General features: G+C 42.1%; 1 protein-coding gene across 3 annotated transcripts in view; it reads left to right on the top strand.

Annotated features, from left to right (window-relative positions):
- The first annotated feature begins 4,197 nt into the window (after nt 1-4,197).
- The window catches only part of cd2ap (CD2-associated protein), a 75,202-nt gene continuing 57,276 nt past the window's right edge, over nt 4,198-22,123 (top strand). For 2 of the 3 annotated variants that reach the window (XM_023974239.2, XM_023974238.2), the window contains exon 1: nt 4,198-4,509. In XM_023974239.2, the coding sequence (XP_023830007.1) occupies nt 4,506-4,509 (4 nt within the window). In that variant the 5' untranslated portion in view covers nt 4,198-4,505. The remainder of the gene's footprint in view (nt 4,510-22,123) is intronic. The other variant, XM_023974240.2, reaches the window with a different exon arrangement.

Below are 22,123 nucleotides of genomic sequence, written 5' to 3'. Positions count from 1 at the left end.
TGGTTGAATCAACGTTGTTTTACATCATTTCAATGAAATTACATTGAATGTGGAATAGACTTTGAATTGACGTCTGTGCCCAGTGGGTACTTTATATTAATAATATATTTCAGTCCGAGCCTTTTATATATATCGTTTTTATATTTGTTACTAATGCTTTAGAATTAAATGAACGTGTGGCCTTGAGATGTTTTGGGAGAGAATGCATGCCACTTTTAGGAATTGAAATGATAGGCTGATCTTCATCAACCTTCTTGATATTGATAACATAATATATTAAAATATTTTACCAGTTGTCCACTAGCTACAAAACAATTAGACATTTTGAAATGCCTTATAGATATCTAATATAAATTGCCTACTAATCTTAGAGGCAGTTCTATTCAGCATAGGTCTACTCCGCTGTTTGTGTCTATCTTTCTCAGACTCTGTTCCACAAGCCAACTGCTGCAATAGGAACATTAAGTTGGACCTCTGCTGGTCATTTTGGTCTGTTACAACCTGACGAGTGGATGTGTCTTGACTGTCTTCTGAAGTTTAAAAAAATCTTTATTTAGCCTACTGTAACTGCTCTATCATCTATAATCAAACTCTGTATTCTGTGTTTATTTAAGTAGCCTATTGTTGGCTATTGTATTATCTTGTGTGATATGTTTCTAAAATAATTTGAGTATAGGCCTTTATGAATTTGTGATAAATAGGCCTACTAAAGGCAAGTGAGAGTAGCCTAAGCTACGTCTAACATTAGTGTGACATTTGCCTCACTTGGCACCAAACTCCACACTCTAGACTCCGCATTCACGTGCTAATCGGGACCTAGTAAACTCTGCAATATCTGACTTTCTAACTGGTTGTAGTTTCACAGTTCCGATTTGGCAATTTACATTATTGTTTGTTATTTTGTAAGTCTACCTCTGTCAAGGTTCGGCAACGTCCAATAGTCTATACATTTTTAAAATCCAGTTTTATTCACCTTCTCAGTTTTGCACCGGAATCATGCCTGACTCCTGATGCTTTGCATCAGGAGTCAGGACAGTAGGGTGACAAGACAGTAGGGTTCACTATTTTACAATTAGCTTAAATACACTGAACAAAAATATAAACACAACATGTAACAATTTCAAAGATTTTACTGAGTTACAGTTCATATAAAGAAATCAGTCATTTGAAATAAATGCATTAATTCCACTAGCCTCTGCGTAAAAACAAAAATCTATGGATTTCACATGATTAGGAATACAGATATGCATCTGTTGGTCACAGATACCTTAAAAAATAAGGTAGGGACGTGGATCAGAAAACCAGTCAGTATCTGGTGTGACCACCATTTTCCTCATGCAGTGTAACACATCTCCTTTGCATAGAGTTGATCAGGCTGTTGGTTGTGGCCTGTGGAGTGTTGTCCCACTCCTCTCCAATGGCTGTGCGAAGTTGCTGGATATTGAAGGGAACTGGAACACGCTGTCATACACGTCGATCTAGAGTATCCCAAACATGTTCAATGGGTGACATGAGTATGCAGGCCATGGAAGAACTGGGACATTTTCAGCTTCCGGGAATTGTGTACAGATACTTGAGACATGGGGCCATGCATTATCATGCTGAAACATGAGGTCATGGCGGCGGATGAAGGGCACGACAATGGGCCTCAGGATCTCATCACGGTATCTCTGCATTCAAATTGCCATCGATAAAATGCAATTTTGTTCGTTGTCTGTAGCTTATGCCTGCCCATACCATAACCCCACTACCACCATGCGGCACGCTGTTCACAATGTTGACATCAGCAAACCGCTCGCTGACACAACGCCATGCACACTGTCTGCCAACTGCCCGGTACAGTTGAAACCGGGATTCATCCGTGAAGAGCACACTTCTCCAGATGTGGAGGTCCTGGGCTGGCGTGGTTACACGTGGTCTCCGGTTGTGAGGCCGGTTGGACATACTGCAAAATTATGTAAAACAACGGAGGCGGCTTATGGTAGAGAAATTAACATTACATTCTCTGGCAACAACTCTGGTGGACATTCCTGCAGTCAGCATGCCAATTGCATGCTCCCTCAACTTGAGACATCTGTGGCATTGTGTTGTGTGACAAAATTGCACATTTTATGGTGGCCTTTTAGTGTACCCAGCACAAGGTACACCTGTGTAATGATCATGCTGTTTAATCAGCTTCTTGATATGCCACACCTGTCAGGTGGATTGATTATCTTGGCAAAGGATATATGCTCACTAACAGGGATGTAAACAAATTTGTGTACAACATTTGAGAGAAATAAGCTTTTTATTCATATGGAACCTTTCTGGAATCTTTTATTTCAGCTCATGAAACATTGGACCAACACTTTACATGTTGCATTTATACTGTATTTTAGTTCAGTATACATACCATAGTTTTCAAAAAGGATTTCAGATTACACTCTGTGTCAATGTTAGGATTTTCAACACAAGGTGGCAGCACATCGCTCTAAGTGTCAATGTTCACTGATCAGAGACATAGGCTATAGTATAAAAGCCAGCAACCAGCAAATTAAAGTCCATTGTTTTCTGACAGTGATTGCATTAATAATATAACATATATTCCCAGTATACAGTTTCAATATACAGTAACTGAAAATAGTTGGTACTTTGCTTGCCATTGCAGTATTACTGTAAAAGTTTAGTGTGTGTATTTATTTGACTGAATGAACCATAAAACATACCAATAAGAGATCAAAGTGATGGTACTGAATCTTCATTCTCTACTCCACTATAAACTAGATCTCTATTCCCCAGTCTGAGCCGGCCCTGGTGTCCCTCCATGTTTAGCATTTCTGTGGTTAGATTCATTTGAATATAATTTGTGTTTACGCTGCTTTCTATAGGATGTTGATACTCTTCTCAAATGGACCCACTCAAGCGAATTTGCACTCTGTACTTCCTTTTAAAGTGACACTGCATGTAGTACAGATAGGCCAAACATGGATTTCTCTGTTAAGAGGGGACAGGGGAGACAGATGGGACTCACTGGACCAACTCTTCATCGGAATTTAGGACCAGCGATTTTTCCTGAGCATATGAACTGACAAGGAGAAACTTGGGCCCTAGTCATAGCCTAGGTATATAATTGATATCGTTATTTTAACAATTTGCTATACTATAGGTCCCCAACTTTTTCCTCGTCAGGTAATGTGGTCAGGAAAAAACCCAAGCCCTAATCATAATGCAGTCTACATAGGAAAACTGTGAGCTTTAGCAGTTCAAATAATAGCAACAAAATAGATGTTTGAAAAGCATAAACTCTGCATGTCTCAGTACATTGACAGTAGGCTGATAAATCTGCTCCCCTGCACAGTATACGATGCAAAGATATTGTGCATTTAATGTGAAAATGTAATTTTGTCAGAACAGCTGGGGAGAACCCTACTGAGTTTGACGTAGAACAAACACACGCTAACAATGATTCATGGCATGTAGGATGCACATACACACAGAGAGAGAGACTGTCTAGCTCTCCCTGTATTTATCCCTAATCTCAGTCTGCGAATTGGCCACTAAAATAACTCTCAGCATAAACCTCACATGCCATTATTTGGTCAATTAAACAGGGGAATTATGAAATGTGACAGATTGGCTTTTGGGCCAGAGCACCAAGGTGTGTACCCCCCACCACATACACACCTCTCTCTCTCTCACTCTTTTCTCTCACTCTTTTCTCTCTCTCTCTCTCTCTCTCTCTCTCTTTTCTCTCTCTCTCTCTCTCTCTCTCTCTCTCTCTCTCTCGAAGTGGTATGGGACACTACGTGAATATGTAGTTTCATCACACAGTGCCATTCACAAGCTCAAATATTTATTTATAAGAAACAAATATAAAATAAAATATCTTAGTTACCTATTTAATACAATGAAAGCGTGGAATGACCATTATATTCGCTGGACTCGGATCCGGTCAGGGCTACCCCCGAATTCACTACAATATGGTCAAGATAGGCTCCATGGTCCCATGTCGCCCCCATGGGCCGATTGTCGTCTGATGATGCAAATGTCAAAACGAATGTTCACCAAGAAACTAATGGCCACCGTTGACGCTCAACACTGATTCAAGTGATGGACTTCTTTGATCCCCAAACCATTACACTGTTCATGCTCTCGGCTAATGAACGAATGGCAGTCCAACTTCCTCTCGCGGGACTCTCCTTTCTAAATATCGCGGAGTTTCCTTCTGTTTTGTATGTGTGTGGCAGGCGTAGTTTCAGGCAAGTCTAAGAAAGGTGGAGACTTTCGGGATAACTTCCTGTACAATAATCTTGATATCATTAGCTACAAAGATAGGTTTGTTTGGCTGTTCAAGCAAAGACGAATGGCTTAACCTTAAGTAACGGAGTGCTAAACTTGATTATCGGTATTGAATTAAATACACATACAGTAGCTAGCATTCAAGCTGCTATATAACTCAAGCAACCGGATAGCAGATTCCAAACATCTCATATATCGAGACGGTCCTAGCCACATTGAAGGACAGTATGGGTGAGTATTTTCGTTGTGTGGTTTTTGTTTATCGTAATGCTTATCCGATGTTCCCCGCTTCAAATTGCCTTGCTTTAACCAATAAGAGGGATACATTGACATCATCAATCGTGACTGGATTTTGAGTAAAGTTATGCTCCTTGTGAGATGGATCAATCCACAAACGTTAAGTTAGCTAGCTAGTTACAATAAGTTAGCTACCATCAAGACGTGATAATGTCAGATAGCTAGCTAAATCCATAGCTTCCATGCTGTCATTAGCTGCATCTTGTCAGCAAGTTAACTCAATTATCTAACTACATAGCTGGCGCTAACCAGGCAATTCAATGGCCATGTTTTTGCGTCAGGAGTAATGGCTGCTGTATGCATGTACAGTAGTTAGCACCAACTAATAATTTCAATGTTTTAATAGCTCCAGTGGAAAAGCAAATGGGATGCCATCTTCTCCACCTTCGCCTTTGTACTTGTTTGTTTACTTAGCTACAAGGGTTGTGCGTTGAGACTTAAGTAACGTTAGCTAAGAAGCAACATTTCCCTCCTACTGCTTGTTATTTTTGTACAGCATTCCAAGCTAGGTTTGCCCTTGGATAGCTTTCTTGCAAATATTGTGTCAAATAGGTTTGACACATTTCATTGACTTTCGACAGTCTCAGTTCCACACCCAAAGTATGGAGGGGATGATCTTGACACATTGAAAATGTGAATCAGCATTTCATGAAGCCAGTTAGCTGAACGCGTAATGTTGGATGTGTAATATTCAGAGTGAAGTTGTTCAACACTTCGCTATGTTGTGAAACTGGTTCAGGTTAAGACTTATTTTTAAACATACTGTTCACACGACAAGATGGTGTCTTCGGTTTATTACTGGGTTGTCTTTTCGTATAGAGGTTCAGTAACTAACTTGCTTTGCAGTAGCTGATATGTTTAAACATGTCAGAGACAGTTGTGAGCCCCTCACATTCTCTCTCTGTGGCATGCTCTCAATCTTTCCATCTCATACTTTGCACATCTGCAGTGTGGTTTGTCTTAAAGGGCAGATAGCATAAACATAACATATGGATTTTCATTACAATACGTATCAAAGTCCCAATGTGAAGTTACACCTCAATTTCTTTTTTCGAGTTATTACATAAAACTGATCAGAATACCAAAGAATGCTGACGTCATGCCTGAAATAACATTTGCAGAGTGTGATGCAATATGGAGGACCCTGCAAGCCAGCCTATTCCCCACAATGTAAACTCTAACAGAAATAACGTAAAATGTATAACTTTAAATTAAACCAAATCGTAGGTACTCATAACTATTGGTTTCAATACAATGTTCAGCCAACTACCAAGCAAATACTTTATGAATTTATATTTACAAATCAGCTTGCAAGGTTGCTAGCCTGCTAAAGTTAGCACTACTATCATGTTAATGTTACATTAACCAATTGCTATCAACACCTAGCTTACAGCTACGTTAAAGTAAACCAACATTTTGGAAATACATAACGCCATTTAACAAATTTTCAAATAATGTGGCCGATAAATTTGTTCATATGGCTGAAGGCTAAAAACAGCCAATATCTTGTTTCTACAATGTGTTTTAGTTTAAAAGAATGTATTTTCCGTTTTTATCTAATGTTTACACCACCCATTAACACCAACCATTCACTATAAAACCTTTATCAACAAAAAAGCTTAGCAAAACACCAAAAATTATGGGGGGAAAATAAGTATGCCTAAAACATTTATTTAAAATAACCAAAAAATACGAACAAGTAAGAGTAGGCTACATGACAATGCAGCGCCATATAAACAAATTCAGAACAAATCGTCCAAGAATATGCTTAATGTTCTGGTCTTATAAGGATTTTGGAGTTATTGAAAGGGTTGAAATTGAAGAAGTGTCCAAGTTGGCTTGGTGCAAAGATTTCTCAGATGCAGTTGTGAATACTCCAAAATGTAACATGAAAGTGTAGGCAACGCTCTTCAGGTAAGACTCCAGCTGTTTAGTCGTGGTGTACTTCTGAACCAGTGACTTCAGATCCTTCCATTGCTTGCGGTGGAATGTCAGCAAGTTGCTGCTCCATTCTCATTTCACCTCTGATGCTGTCGTTGCAATGCCTCAATTAACTTTCAATTGGTGGGGTGGATAGCACCAAGTAAATGTTGTCAGCCCTCCACTCCGTTGTTGGTCTTTACCAAGTCTTGCAGCCAGCATCATAGCAGTTCTATAATTCAGAAAATATAGAAAAGAGAAGCAGATTAGTATTATTGGCCTTGGGCATGCTGTCATTAAGAATGATAAAGCCATTGTTATGGTAAACAAGACATACCTTTTGGTAACATTGGCTTTCTTCCAATGCATCCGACCTTCTCTTCTACCCATGTTGCCTGAAAGTATGTTAGGTGCTCCTCCAGTTGATGTTCCGGACGCTGAAAGAACCAGGCATCCAGCATAACTTGGAGATAAAACTCATTGGCCTATGCTGTTGATTTTGTTTAAGACATGGGTCTTTAGTTTTATCTTGTCATTTTTGGTATTAAAAAATATGAATGTAATTTTACATTAAAAAAAAACAATTATTTCACCTTTATTTAACCAGGTACGCTAGTTGAGAACAAGTTCTCATTTGCAACTGCGACCTGGCCAAGATAAAGCAAAGCAGACACATACAACAGCACAGAGTTACACATGGAATAAACAAACATACAATCAATAATACATAGAAAAATCTATATACAGTATGTGCAAATGAGGTAGGATAAGACAGGAAAGGCAATAATGAAGACATTATGTAGAATTGCAGGAAATTATTTTAGGAAACTTTTAAAAAATTCACACCTGCAAATAGGATCCCTGTCAGCCCATGGTCTTCAGGGAGGATTTTGTGATGTCTTATATTAAATGGACTTATTAGACTGTTAAAATGTTGGCGGAAAGGCAGGTATTTTATATTAACATTGGATTTCTGTAGCTCTAATTTCATAATTTTCATTAGTAGGCCTACCCATGTCTCTCCTCACTCAGAAAGCCTGCTCACTGATGTCAGTACCAAAGCTGATAATTGTGACTTGATTAAATTCTAATGATTAGAATAATAATAATGATGGTGAGAGCCCAGTATAGCTCTTTAATCATAGGCTATTGTTATTTTGTGTCTCAAATCACAATGGTTCCATTTCTATAGTCATACAACAGATAATTGTTTTAATTGAAACTTTCAAATGTTGACCTTTTAGCAGAATTTTTTTTTTCTCTCATGAAATGTTCTATTTTTATAACTGATCAAATTCAGTATGCTATAGCCTATAGATAATATTTTGCCCATATGAACACATTTTATTTTAGGCCATATTAAGGACAGCTATGCATTATTTTAATGAAAAGAATCAAACAGGTGCAACATTGTTTCACATTCTTTAATAAAAGACTCATAAACAGAAACAGCCAATAAGCTATACAGCTGGCTTCAGTTTCTCCGCCAAATAGACCTACAAGGAAACTCGACATAACTTGACGACGTTGAGTGCGCAAGGGGGGTCTGTATGCTGCGTAGTACCTTCCACAATAAGTTTTGCTCTACAAAGACACATAAGCGGAACACAACAAAAAAAATCCAGCTAATATAAAGTAGAGAGAGCGGAGACTTACTGATTTGATGGCTGAGTTTAGCTACCAAAGTCAAAGAAGAGCCAATGAGAGGCATTCGGAGGGAGAGTCAGCTAGCTAATCCACTATATTGCTATTGAAGTAAATCCACATTGAATTTACACTCGTGTTGTACTGGTAGATCGGTAGGAAATATAGGTTGCAGGGTTCACATTCACGCTTGGCACAGCACCTGGTTTCAGTCAGTCTCATTCCGAATCCTGCCTTCCACTGGTTATACTAAGCCATCGGAGTCCTCCGGGGTGAAATGAGCACCTTGTACAGTAGACGTGCGCACGGTTCCCATACTCCAATCTGCTCACTTCAACCGGACAAACCGTTCCAATTTCAAAGCTTGCTTATTGTTTTTGGGCCACAAATGAGTTGTCCTTGTGGGTATTACCTCACTAGCTACAAATGACAAACTACTACAACACGCTCGTTCGACTACCACTACCAAACGTAGGAACATTTTTGCAGTTTTTTGCACAAATGTATATGGTTTCTTCGTGGATGTACAGTTGAAGTCAGAAGTTGACAAACGCTTAGGTTGGAGTCATTAAAACTTGTTTTTCAACCACTCCACAAATTTATTGTTAACAAACTATAGTTTTGGCAAGTTGGTTAGGACATCTACTTTGTGCATGACACAAGTCATTTTTCCAACAATTGTTTACAGACAGATTATTTAACTTATAATTTACTGTATTACAATTCCAGTGGGCCAGAAGTTTACATACACTAAGTTGACTGTGCCTTTTAAACAGCTTGGAAAATTCCAGAAAAGGATGTCATGGCTTTAGAAGCTTCTGATACGCTAATTGACATAATTTGAGACAATTGGAGGTGTACCTGTTGATGTATTTCAAGGCCTACCTTCAAACTCAGTGCCTCTTTGCTTGACATCATGGGAAGGAGACATGTTCTGTCTCCTAGAGATGAACGTACTTTGGTGCAAATCAATCCCAGAACAACAGCAAAGGACCTTGTGAAGATGCTGGAGGAAACGGGTACAAAAGTCTTTATATCCACAGTAAAACAAGTCCTATATCGACATAACCTGAAAGGCCACTCAGCAAGGCAGAGGCCACTGCTCCAAAACCGCCATAAAAAAGCCAGACTACATTTTGCAACTGCACATGGGGACAAAGATCGTACTTTTTGGAGAAATTTCATCTGGTCTGATGAAACAAAAATAGAACTGTTTGGCCAAAACGACCATCGTTATGTTTGGAGGATAAAGGGGGATGCTTGCAAGCCGAAGAACACCACCCCAACTATAAATCACGTGGGTGGCAGCATCATGTTGTGGGGGTGCTTTGCTTCAGGAGGGACTGGTGCACTTCACAAAATAAATGGCATTATGAGGATGGAAATTGATGTGGATATATTGAAGCAACATCTCAAGACATCAGACAGAAAGTTAAAGCTTGGTTGCAAATGGGTCTTCCAAATGGACAATGACCCCAAGCATACTTCCAAAGTTGTGGCAAAATGGCTTAAGGAACAAAGTCAAGGTATTGAAGTGGCCATCACAAAGCCCTGGCCTCAATCCTATAGAAAATTTGTGGGCAGAACTGAAAAAGCGTGTGCGAGCAAGGAGGCGTACAAACCTGACTCAGTCACACCAGCTCTGTCAGGAGGAATAGGCCAAAATTCACCCAATTTATTGTGGGGAGCTTGTGGAAGGCTACCCGCAACATTTGACCCAAGTTAAACAATTTAAAGGCAATGCTACCAAATACTAATTGCATGTATGTAAACTTCTGACCCACTGGGAATGTGATGAAATAAATAAAAGCTGAAATAAATCGTTCTCTCTGCTATTATTCTGACATTTCACATTCTTAAAATAAAGTGGTGATCCTAACTGACCGAAGACGGGGAATTTTTTACTAGGATTACATGTCAGGAATTGTGAGAAACGCAGTTTTTAAATGTATTTGTCTAAGGTGTATGTAAACTTCTGACTTCAACTGTACATAGTAGCTCAGTAGCACCAACATTTGGTTTGGAACAAAAATATAAACGCAATATGTAAAGTGTTGGTCCCATTTTTCATGAGCTGAAATAAACGATCCCAGAAATTTTCCATTTGCACAAATAGCTTTTTGATCTGTAATTTGTGTACATCCCTGTTAATGAGGATTTCTCATTTGCCAAGATAATCCATCCACCTGACAGGTGTAGCATATCAAGAAGCTGATTAAGCGGCATGATCATTACACAGGTGTGCCTTGTGCTGGGGACAACAAAAGGCCACTCTAAAATGTGCAGTTTTATCACACAACCTATGTCTTCCCAGTCATGTGATATCCATAGATTAGGGCCTAATTAATTAATTTCAATTGATTGACTTCCTGATGAACTGTAACTCAGAAAAATCTTTGAAATTGTTGCATTTTATATTTTTGTTCAGTATAGTTTGGTAGCATTGGTTCTCCATATGACGTTGAGAAATAGCGACATTGTACGTGTGGGTGCCCCCGAGAATCGAACCCACGACCCTGGTGGTGCAAGCACCATGCTCTACCTACTGAGCCTTCCAGGCATTGTTGGTAGTTCCCGAAGATATCCGGAAATCAATGAATAAGTATTTAAAAACACTAAAATATAACTGTTTGTAGTTCGTGACTACAACTAATTCTTTGATCACACTGTGTTTTTACTTTGAGTAAAAACTCATCTCTTCCTACCCTTTAAGCCTTTAGGTGTAGTTAACCTCATACCTAGTGCAAAGTCAAAGTATCAGGCCTCCCACTTTAACTTTGCTATTTAACTACCACACGCACACATCAGAAGCTTTTCCGATCAGTGGGAAAGTATGAAGTTATGACTTTCCTCTCTGCTGATATGGTGGATAGCAGTTAGTCAGTCAATGTGTGTGTGCATACTGTGTACTACATTCTAGAGGAGCCTGGGTAGAGCTGCTCAGAATGCGGCTGGCAGGCAGGTCGCCTTCGTGGCCTTGACTGTTTCTCCCTCTCCGATTTAATACATCACACTGTCACTGGGTTACGTAAGCCACACATTGAAACAGAGCTCGACCAGGAAGTACTGTAGTGAGGGAAACAATCATCTGGATCTGGAGGTCTTTTCTATCCAGCTGTCTCTGGCTCAGCCTTGAGAAAATGTCTTTCTTGAGTAATTTCACTTCTACACTAGGCTAGGGTAGGCCTTGTGGCAGTTGTACATTCTGTCTCAAGCAGCATGTAAATTCTAAATTGAAACTAAAGGAAAAATATATATATAGGAAGGATACAGTGTGTCAGACTAGCTAGACTGGACGTGGAAGTATGTGCGCACACCCACCTATTTGTGTAAACACAATGGTCCAACTCAGACTGGGCTGGATGTAACAACTTCTAATAAGAGGCTAAAGTAGGTAAAGGTGCCAATGTTTAGGCCTAGGTATTGGCTAGATAGTAATGAGACTAGATCATTGTCTGGCTCTCTACACTTCTCTTTTATAAGATGTTAAAATCAGTAATCCCAGTCACAGAAGCTTTATGATCAACTAGGCTACATGTTTAAAACTTCTTATGGCTGCAATCCCGTTAACGGGATGATATGACAACAGCCAGTGAAAGTGCAGGGCGCCAAATTCAAACAGAAATCTCATAATTAAAATTCCTCAAACATACATGTATCTTATACCATTTTTAAAGGTAATCTTGTTGTTAATCCCACCAAAGTGTCCGATTTCAAATAGGCTTTACAGCGAAAGCACCACAAACTATTATGTTATGTCACTGCAAAATCACAGAAGAACAGTCATTTTTCCCGCCAGACAGGAGTCACAAAAAGCAGAAATAAAGATAAAATGAATCACTAACCTTTGATCTTCATCAGATGACATTCATAGGACATCATGTTACACAATACATATGTTTTGTTCGATGAAGCTCATATTTATATCCAAAAACCTCAGTTTACATTGGCGTCATGTTCAGAAATGCCTCCAAAATATCCGGAGAAATTGCAGAGAGCCACGTCAAATAACATAAATACTCATCATAAACTTTGATGAAAGATACATGTTTTACATAGAATTGAAGATACACTTGTTCTTAATGCAACCGCTGTGTCAGATTTCAAAAAGCTTTACGGCAAATGCACAATATTCAATAATCTGAGAACAGCGTTCTGCCACAAAAGGAAGCCATACAGTTACCCGCCAAATTGTGCAGTCAACAAAATTCATAAAAAGCATTATAAATCTTCACTTTGCTGATCTTCGTCGGAATGCACTCCCAGGACTCCCACTTCCACAAGAAATGTTTGTTTTGTTCGGTAATGTCCATCATTTATGTCCAAATAGCTATTTTTGTTAGCGTGTTTGGTAAACAAATTCAAAGTCAAGAAGCGCATTCACTACAAGCAGACGAAAGTTCCGTAACAGTCAGTAGAAACATGTCAAACGATGTATTGAATCAAACTTTAGAATGTTTTTAACATAAATCTTCAATAAAGTTCCAACCGGAGAATTACATTGACTTCAGATGTGCGATGGAACAGAGCTCCCTCTCATGTGAACGCGCATGGTCAGAGCATGGCCAGGTCATGGTAGACCTGACTATTTCATGTCTCCTTCGGCCCCACTTCACAGTAGAGGCATCAGACAAGTTAGGAACTCATCCATATCCCACTGTGTGTTCAATAGGGGCTGTGTTGAAAATCAACCAACCTCAGAATTCCCACTTCCTGTTTTCGATTTTTTTCTCAGGTTTTTGAAATTCTCAGGCCATATGAGTTCTGTTATACTCACAGACATCATTCAAACAGTTTTAGAAACTTCAGAGTGTTTTCTATCCAATACGAATAATAATATGCATATATTAGCAACTGGGACTGAGGAGCAGGCAGTTTACTATGGGCACCTCTGTGCACCTTTCATCCAAGCTACTCAATACTGCCCCTGCAGCCATAAGAAGTTAAAGCACAACTTATGACAAGTTTAGTTGAGCTTGACCTTACGACCCCCTCCCGGATATTGACTAGTTCATCCCTAATGTGTTCTATAACTGCACCCACTGGTCTTTGATTGAGCAGCAGTCTCAGATGGGATAACTACAGCTTTTACGTCAATATAGGACTAAGATTGTTTTCTACTACACCGGCTCTGACGCTCTTCAGATGTGGCAGGGCTTGCAAACGACCTAAATGCTTTCTATGCTTGCTTCGAGGCAAGCAAGACCGAACCATGTGTGAGAGCACCAGCTTATCCGGATGACTGTGATCACGTGGTCTGTAGCCGATGTAAGACATTTAAACAGGTTAACATTCACAAGGCCGCAGGGCCAGACGGATTACCAGGACATGTACTCGGAACATGCACTGACCAGCTGGCAAGTAGAATCTCCCTGACACAGTCTGTAATACCTACATGTTTCAAGCAGGACACCATAGTCCAAGTACCCAAGAACGCCAAGGTAACCTGTCTAAATGACTATCGCCCTGTAGCACTCTGGGCTGTAGCCATGAAATGCTGTGAAAGGCTAGTCATGGCTAACATCAACAACACCATCCCAGATGTTCGATCGGGTTCAAGTCCGGGCCCTGGCTGGGCCACTCAAGGACATTGAGACTCCTGCGGTGTCTTGGCTGTGTGTTTAGGGTCATTGTCCTGTTGGAAGGTGAACCTTTGCCCCCAGTCTGAGGTCCTGAGAACTCTGGAGCAGGTTTTCATCAAGGATCTCTCTGTACTTTGCTCTGATATTCTTTCCCTCCATCCTGACTAGTCTTCCAGTACCTGCTGCTGAAAAACATCCACACAGCATGATGCTGCCACCACCATGCTTCACCATAGGGAATGTATTTGCCAGGTGATGAACGGTGCCTGATTTCCTCCAGATGTGACGCTTGGCATTCAGGCCAGAGTTCAATCTTGGTTTCATCAGACCAGAGAATCTTGTTTCTCATGGTCAGAGTCCTTTAGGTGCCTTTTGGAAAACTCCAAGCGGGCTGTCATGTGCCTTTTTACTGAGGAGTGGCTTCCGTCTGGTCACTCTACCATAAAGACCTGATTGGTGCATCGCTACAGAGATGGTTGTCCTTCTGGAAGGTTCTCCCATCTCCACAGAGGAACTCTGGAGCTCTGTCAGAGTGACCATAACGTAACAAAATGTGGAAAAGCCTAGGGGTCTGAATACTATCCGAATGCACTGTATACAGCCATTTTATTTTCTACTCCCTATATATAGCCATGTTATTTTTACTCTTTACTTTTGTTATTCACAGTGTCACTTTCATTTCATGTTTTTTCATTTTTTACTCTGCATTTTTGAAGGACCCATAAGCAAGCCCGTAAGCACTGTTAGTCTACACCTGTTGTATACAAAGCATGTGACAGTTAAAATTGTATTTGATTGTACCTACTTTTTCCATTACAATGATTTCAGCCCCCTTGGTAATGCGTTGCTTTGTGTTTCAAAAACATCCCTCTTGAAAGCAAACGCGGTCTTCATGAACTGGGCCCCATTCTGCTGTGTCGGACACTGGCAGACGCATCATAAAAGAAGCTTCTCAATCAGTATTACTGGACAGCAGCTCAACATTGGGATTGGTCCAGGGGGGAAAAACTCTTGTCACTAGCAATCAATTGAATCTGAAATTGCAGGTCATGGCATTTGCCTACCCTACAGCATCCACCAATGACCCAGCCTGCATGGCTGGCTGTTTTGGATTATATTTCTTCCCCCATTGTCTGATAAACATCTCCTTTCTCAAATAGCACTTTTTTAAAAGCATTTTCACAGGCTAGTTCCCAAGACATACACAGAGAGAACTGGAGGATATTGAGCAATGGGAGAGAGAGAATCTCTAAGTGCCTCCCTTATGAAACTCTGCTGTGGAAGGAATCCCAAAGCTTTTGATCATCTCTATTGCTGACTCTCCCCTAAGTGTTGTTGTGACACAGTGTGTTTCTATTGCCAAAGGGCCTGAGTGAGTTACTGAGCCCAGTCTCTCCCCCTAGTCTCCACTTCATTTAGCATTAGCATATAGCCTAGCCCTACCCTCCCTATTATGTTAGTTAGAGCTAGTCCTAAGCTTGCCATTAATGGTGACTCACAAGAATGTCTACACTTACTTGGGGTTATTAATAGTGTTGTATGTAGAGTTGTCTTGGAATGTGCTCTGAGTTTAAGACTTTCCCCCACCCTCTTCTACTTACAGAGAAACAAACCTGTGTTTATTTGGTGACCTTGTATGGAACAGAAAGCTTCAGGCTTGACTTTCAGAATGTGTTGTTTTGGTTTTATAGTGGGGCCCTTGGAATCAACACCCAGTTGTTGCAAATGGTGTAGACTAAATTCAGCCTAACTGAAGCAGATCAATGCTTTACATGGCATGTCTTATTATTGTGCTAATGTGTGTGAAAGCAACTGAAATGTCTAATCAAAAAACGTTTCAGTCATCTTTGTATCCAAAGATTGGCTTATATGATGCTAGTAGTATTCAAGATTGTTCCTCTTTCACTTCAAGTAGGGCTATCACTTCACTTTCAACTGGTGTGCTCTTAGGTCAGTTTGTTACAAGGCCACCACCTGTGGGGTGCTGAGTTTGTGTCGCCTGCCTGTCTCCCCCTGAGCGGGAGAGGAAGCTGATTAGAGAGTGGAAGCCATGGTCCTGTTCTAATGACACAGTAATCTAGCAGCAGAGATATGGCTCTCATAAACTCAACCCAACATGAAAGCTTTCTCTGCTTTAAGTCTGTCAGGCCCTCTTTGTTAGACATTTTAACTAGCCTTCTGCAGGACTGACTTTCCATCAAAAACACAAGTACCATACACTGTAGGATAAAGAACATTTTAAGACATGTTTGTGTTGACGACCGCCGGTTAGCGAGGCAAGCCAGGCTGTGACCACAGTCTGTCATCTGAATCATGGCAGCTCATCATCTAGTTGACTAAACACTATTTATGTAAAGCCATGCTTTCAGCCATTTGTCTCAATATAATTTATGTCTATAATTTATTTTATTCAATTTTTTATTTGACCTTTATTTAACCAGGTAGGCTAGTTGAGAACAAGTTCTCATTTACAACTGCGACCTGGCCAAGATAAAGCATAGCAGTGTGAACAGACAACAACACAGAGTTACACATGGAGTAAACAATAAACAAGTCAATAAAACAGTAGGAAAAAAATAAAATACAAATAAAAATGAGTCTATATACATTGTGTGCAAAAGGCATGAGGAGGTAGGCAATAAATAGGCCATAGGAGCGAATAATTACAATTTAGCAGATTAACACTGGAGTGATAAATCATCAGATGATCATGTGCAAGTAGAGATACTGGTGTGCAAAAGGGCAGAAAAGTAAATAAATAAAAACAGTAAGGGGATGAGGTAGGTAAATTGGGTGGGCTGTTTACAGATGGACTATGTACAGCTGCAGCGATCGGTTAGCTGCTCAGATAGCAGATGTTTAAAGTTGGTGAAGGAAATAAAAGTCTCCAACTTCAGCTATTTTTTAATTATTTTTTTTAAATATATTTTATTTTTGCAATTCGTTCCAGTCACAGGCAGCAGAGAACTGGAAGGAAAGGCGGCCAAATGAGGTGTTGACTTTTGGGATGATCAGTGAGATATACCTGCTGGAGCGCGTGCTACGGGTGGGTGTTGTTATCGTGACCAGTGAACTGAGATAAGGCGGAGCTTTACCTAGCATGGACTTATAGATGACCTGGAGCCAGTGGGTCTGGCGACGAATATGTAGCGAGGGCCAGCCGACTAGAGCATACAGGTCGCAGTGGTGGGTGGTATAAGGTGATTTAGTAACAAAACGGATGGCACCATGATAAACTGCATCTAGTTTGCTGAGTAGAGTATTGGAAGCTATTTTGTAGATGACATCGCCGAAGTCGAGGATCGGTAGGATAGTCAGTTTTACTAGGGTAAGTTTGGCGGCGTGAGTGAAGGAGGCTTGTTGCGAAATAGAAAGCCGATTTCTTGATTTGATTTTGGATTAGAGATGTTTAATATGAGTCTGGAAGGAGAGTTTACAGTCTAGCCAGACACCTAGGTATTTGTAGACACATATTCTAGGTCGGAACCGTCCAGGGTGGTGATGCTAGTCGGGCGTGCGGGTGCAGGCAGCGAACGGTTGAAAAGCATGCATTTGGTGTTACTAGCCTTTAAGAGCAGTTGGAGGCCACGGAAGGAGTGTTGTATGGCATTGAAGCTCGTTTGGAGGTTAGATGGCACAGTATCCAAGGAAGGGCCAGAAGTATACAGAATGGTGTCGTCTGCGTATAGGTGGATCAGGGAATCGCCCGCAGCAAGAGCAACATCATTGATATATACAGAGAAAAGAAGCCGGCCCGAGAATTGAACCCTGTGGTACCCATAGAGACTGCCAGAGGACCGGACAACATGCCTCCGATTTGACACACTGAACTCTGTCTGAGATTCCAGGTGATTTTCATACTTTTTAAAGAATGACCAGGCATCCTCAACTGACGGATGAGGTCAATATCCTTCCAGGATACCGGGCCAGGTCAATTAGAAAGGCCTGCTCCGCAGAAGTGTTTTAGGGAGCGCTTGACAGTGATGAGGGGTGGTCGTTTGACCGTGGACCCGTAGCGGATACAGGCAATGAGGCAGTGATCGCTGAGATCCTGATTGAAGACTGCAACTCGCTGTTGGCTGGGCTCCCTGCCTGTGCCATTAAACCCTACAACTCATCAGAACGCCGCAGCCCGTCTGGTGTTCAACTTCCAAGTTCTCTCACGTCACCCGCTCCTCCGTCTCTCCACTGGCTTCAGTTGAAGCTCGCATCCGCTACAAGACCATGGTGCTTGCCTACGGAGCTGTGAGGGTAACGGCACCTCCGTACCTTCAGGCTCTGATCAGCCCTACACAACAAGGGCACTGCGTTCATCCACCTCTGGCCTGCTCGCTCCCTACCTCTGAGGAGTACAGCTCCCGCTCAGCCCAGTCAAAACTGTTCGCTGCTCTGGCACCAATGGTGGAACAAACTCCCCACGACGCCAGGTCAGCGGAGTCAATCACCACCTTTCGGAAACACCTGAAACCCACCTCTTTAAGGAATACCTAGGATAGGATAAAGTAATCCTTCTAACCCCCCCCCCCTAAAAGAGTTAGATGCACTATTGTAAAGTGGTTGTTCCACTGGATATCATAAGGTGAATGCACCAACTTGTAAGTCGCTCTGGATAAGAGCGTCTGCTAAATGACTTAAATGTAAATGTAAGACAGCAGAGGTGTATTTGGAGGGCAAGTTGGTCAGGATAATGTCTATMAGGGTGCCCATGTTTACGGATTTAGGGTTGTACCTGGTGGGTTCCTTGATGATTTGTGTGAGATTGAGGGCATCAAGCTTGGATTGTAGGACTGCCGGGGTGTTAAGCATATCCCAGTTTAGGWCACCTAACAGAACAAACTCTGAAGCTAGATGGGGGGCGATCAATTCACAAATGGTGTCCAGGGCACAGCTGGGAGCTGAGGGGGGTCGGTAGCAGGCGGCAACAGTGAGAGACTTATTTCTGGAGAGATTAATTTTTTTAAATTAGAAGTTCGAACTGTTTGGGAATGGACCTGGAAAGTATGACATTACTTTGCAGGCTATCTCTGCAGTAGATTGCAACTCCTCCCCCTTTGGCAGTTCTATCTTGACGGAAAGTGTTATAGTTGGGTATGGAAATCTCAGAATTTTTGGTGGCCTTCCTAAGCCAGGATTCAGACACGACAAGGACATCAGGGTTGGCAGAGTGTGCTAAAGCAGTGAGTAAAACAAACTTAGGGAGGAGGCAGAATAAGTCACAGATCACAGAAGTCAACTAATGAGGGTGCCTGGGGACATGCAGGGCCTGGGTTTACCTCCACATCACCTGAGGAACAGAGGAGGAGTAGGATGAGGGTGCGGCTAAAGGCTATCAAAACTGGTCGCCTAGAGCGTTGGGGACAAAGAATAAAAGGAGCAGATTTCTGGGCGTGGTAGAATAGATTTCAGGGCATAATGTGCAGACAGGGGTATGGTGGGGTGCGGGTACAGCGGAGGTAAGCCCAGGCACCGGGTGATGATAAGAGAGATTGTATCTCTGGACATGCTGGTTATAATGGGTGAGGTCACCGCATGTGTGGGAGGTGGGACAAAGGAGGTGTCAGGGGTATGAAGAGTGGAACTAGGGACTCCATTGTAAACTAAAACAATGATAACTAACCTGAACAACAGTATACAGGGCATATTGACATTTGAGAGAGACATACAGCGAGGCATAAAGTAATCGCAGGTATTGATTGGGAGAGCTAGCTAAGACAACAGGTGAGACAACAACAGCTAATCAGCTAACACAACAACCGCAGGTAAAATGGCGACGACTACGCAGAGAGGGTCGGATTAACTACACCCAGAGCCTGAGTTCGCGGCTGGGGCCGACAGAAAAAGTAAATAAACAGAATGGAGTACCGTGATTAATGGACAGTCCAGCAGGCATCAGCTATGTATCCAAGTGATCATAGTGTCCAGGGGGCAGCAGTAGATGGAACAGGGAAGCGCTAGCACGCGGGCGACACGGCGTTTAAAGTTAGTAGCCCGGGGCTAGTGGGAGCGTCGGCTCCGACGGAGGCCGGTTGAAGGCGCAGCGGATGGAGTATTCGTCGGCAGACCAGTCGTGGTGGTGCGGCGGGGCGCCGTGTCGACAGAGGATCCAAGCCAGATGGCGAAAGAGGTATTGTAGAATTTAGTTTGCTAGCCGGGAGACGCGCCTGGCTCACGGCTAACTGGTGCTAGCTTCGTGGCAGGGAAGTTTGCCACTAGCTAGCTGTGAAGATCAGAAGTAGTGGTCCAGGGATTACGGCAGGAAACCGGAGTTGTAGTGGAGAGACAGTTCAGTACTGGTAGATTGGCGAGTATTATCCAGGCTAAAAACAGGTTATTATCCAGGCTAAAAACAGGGCTGGTAGCATGCAGAAGGTAAAAGCCGCTAGCAGTGGCTAACAATGACTAAATAGCTTGTAGCTTGTTAGCTTCTGGTGATTCTTGAATGTGTTCTAAAATTAAAAATAATAGCGATTCCGTATCACATTGGGTAAGGCAGGTTACCGGAAGGTATAATCGAATTCAAATGGAAAAGAGTGAAAATAAAATTGAAATATATACAAAAAAGAAGAAAAATACAAAAGTACACGAGAGGGACGAACAAAAACACGTCTTCACTGCTACGCCATCTTGGATCTGTATGGCCACTTCAGCAGAAAAGCCAATTGGTAATTTGAAGCACAGTCAGTCGAAGCCTTTCCCCTGCTGATACTCAATGAGCGCTGACCAATGGCCATCCCATGGTACTGTATGTGTTCTGACTAAGGCATTGTCAGCCTGGCAGCCCCGCTGACCTAAATCCTCAATAGTATGCCATTTAATGCACAGGCATGTCAGAAAGGCAGACAGGCCAGCAACGGGAAAGCATAGCACGACACTGAATGGATATCTGAATCACAAATGAATCTAAGGGTTGTCATGTGTAGCCTGTGTGTCTGTGAGGGATGCTGGCATGCTCACACGACTTGCGAGTGTTCCATGAAAAAAATATCACTTTCCAATGTTGCGGTTGGTTTGGTACTTGGCCTGGCTGTTGGCGGTTCATTGGTTTTGTGCTTTGGTAGATCCAGGCTTGGAGCAGTGGGAGTAGTCGACAGGACATTGGTTGCATGGCCTCAGGCTACATTGGGACTCTACTGTACTGAAGCCCCCCCATCGTCTGTTCAACAACATGGGCTGCTCTCACTACTATTGTGTCTTGGTGTCATAGTATTGATTGGTGTGATCTCTCCCTGTATGTATTTGTCTACAGTGTTTCTTCCTGTCTTGGACGTGCCAGTGGTATTATTTAATTAATCAGCGGACCCACTTTGTTCCAGTAGCACGCAGGGCACAGCTAGTCTGGACCTCTCTCTCACTCTGAGCATATGCTTTAAATCCAGATGTGTGTGTGCAGTCCGTGCCCTAGGCCTACAGCAACTAAGATGTTTTGAGCAGGTTGAAATATTCCATATTGTTTTTAAAGTAGAACTAGCGACTATGCTCCTGGACCCGTTTTTTCAGCCCAGTTTTTCTTCAAATCTCATAAAAGAGAACTGGAAGGAAGTTTCACCCACTGGTCAACATGGCGCCTGAATGGATGTATTCAGAAAGCCCCCAGCCTACTGTACTGGAATAGATGGCCTAGCTGTTGTACTAACAACCAATGTGCTGTGATGTGTTTAGGAAGGGATTTCATCCTGAGGAAAAACCAAGAGGGCTTTCTTTGTCTCATTACTCTGGTAGAAAAAGAACAAGAGTCAACCCAGGACGATCTAAGACAAAACAGAGATTTAGCCTAGACCCTTTTATAGGTCAACGAGGACGCCTTTGGTAAAGGACACTTGGAGGCTAAACACGGTGGTATGAAAGCAGCTTGTGTCCCCATTCGGTGAATCTCCATCTACCCACCATTACCCACCACTTATCTATATTAGCAGTGGTGTAGCCTACATTGAGAAGGCTCAGCAGGCCATGAAGCTAGGTCCAGACCAGCAGTCTGTCTGCAGGGCATTGTTTACCACTGGCCACAGTCAGACGGTATCTCATCCTGTTGTTACACGGACAGAAATTAGGGGGGCCTCCATAAATGTGTTGTGTTGTGGTGAAGCGCAGTGCTTACAGAGATTATCGTAAGGAGAAGTAAATAGCCTTATCTGTCGTGCCTGGGCAAATGATGGATGCTTGGGGAATTGATGGCTGCTCGCCCGTGGCAAGGATCATCTAAGGAGTGAGAGAGCTCTGTCAGTGAAGTAGCAGAGTGTCCTTGCCAGGCCTGAGTGAGGATCTGAGTGTCTGGTGGCAGCCTAAGGAAAAGAGGCTGTTGCCTGGCTACCCAAACTCCTTGCTTCGGCCAAATGCTACGCCACGCCCACAGACGTTAGTTTCTTCTCCGCAAGGAGTCTGGATCTGAGTACCACCCCTACGAT

This window comes from Salvelinus sp. IW2-2015, linkage group LG28 (genome assembly GCF_002910315.2).
Source record: "Salvelinus sp. IW2-2015 linkage group LG28, ASM291031v2, whole genome shotgun sequence".
Taxonomy (NCBI): domain Eukaryota; kingdom Metazoa; phylum Chordata; class Actinopteri; order Salmoniformes; family Salmonidae; genus Salvelinus; species Salvelinus sp. IW2-2015.
Note: the sequence above shows the minus strand (reverse complement) of the source record. Positions and strands in the feature narration are given on the sequence as shown.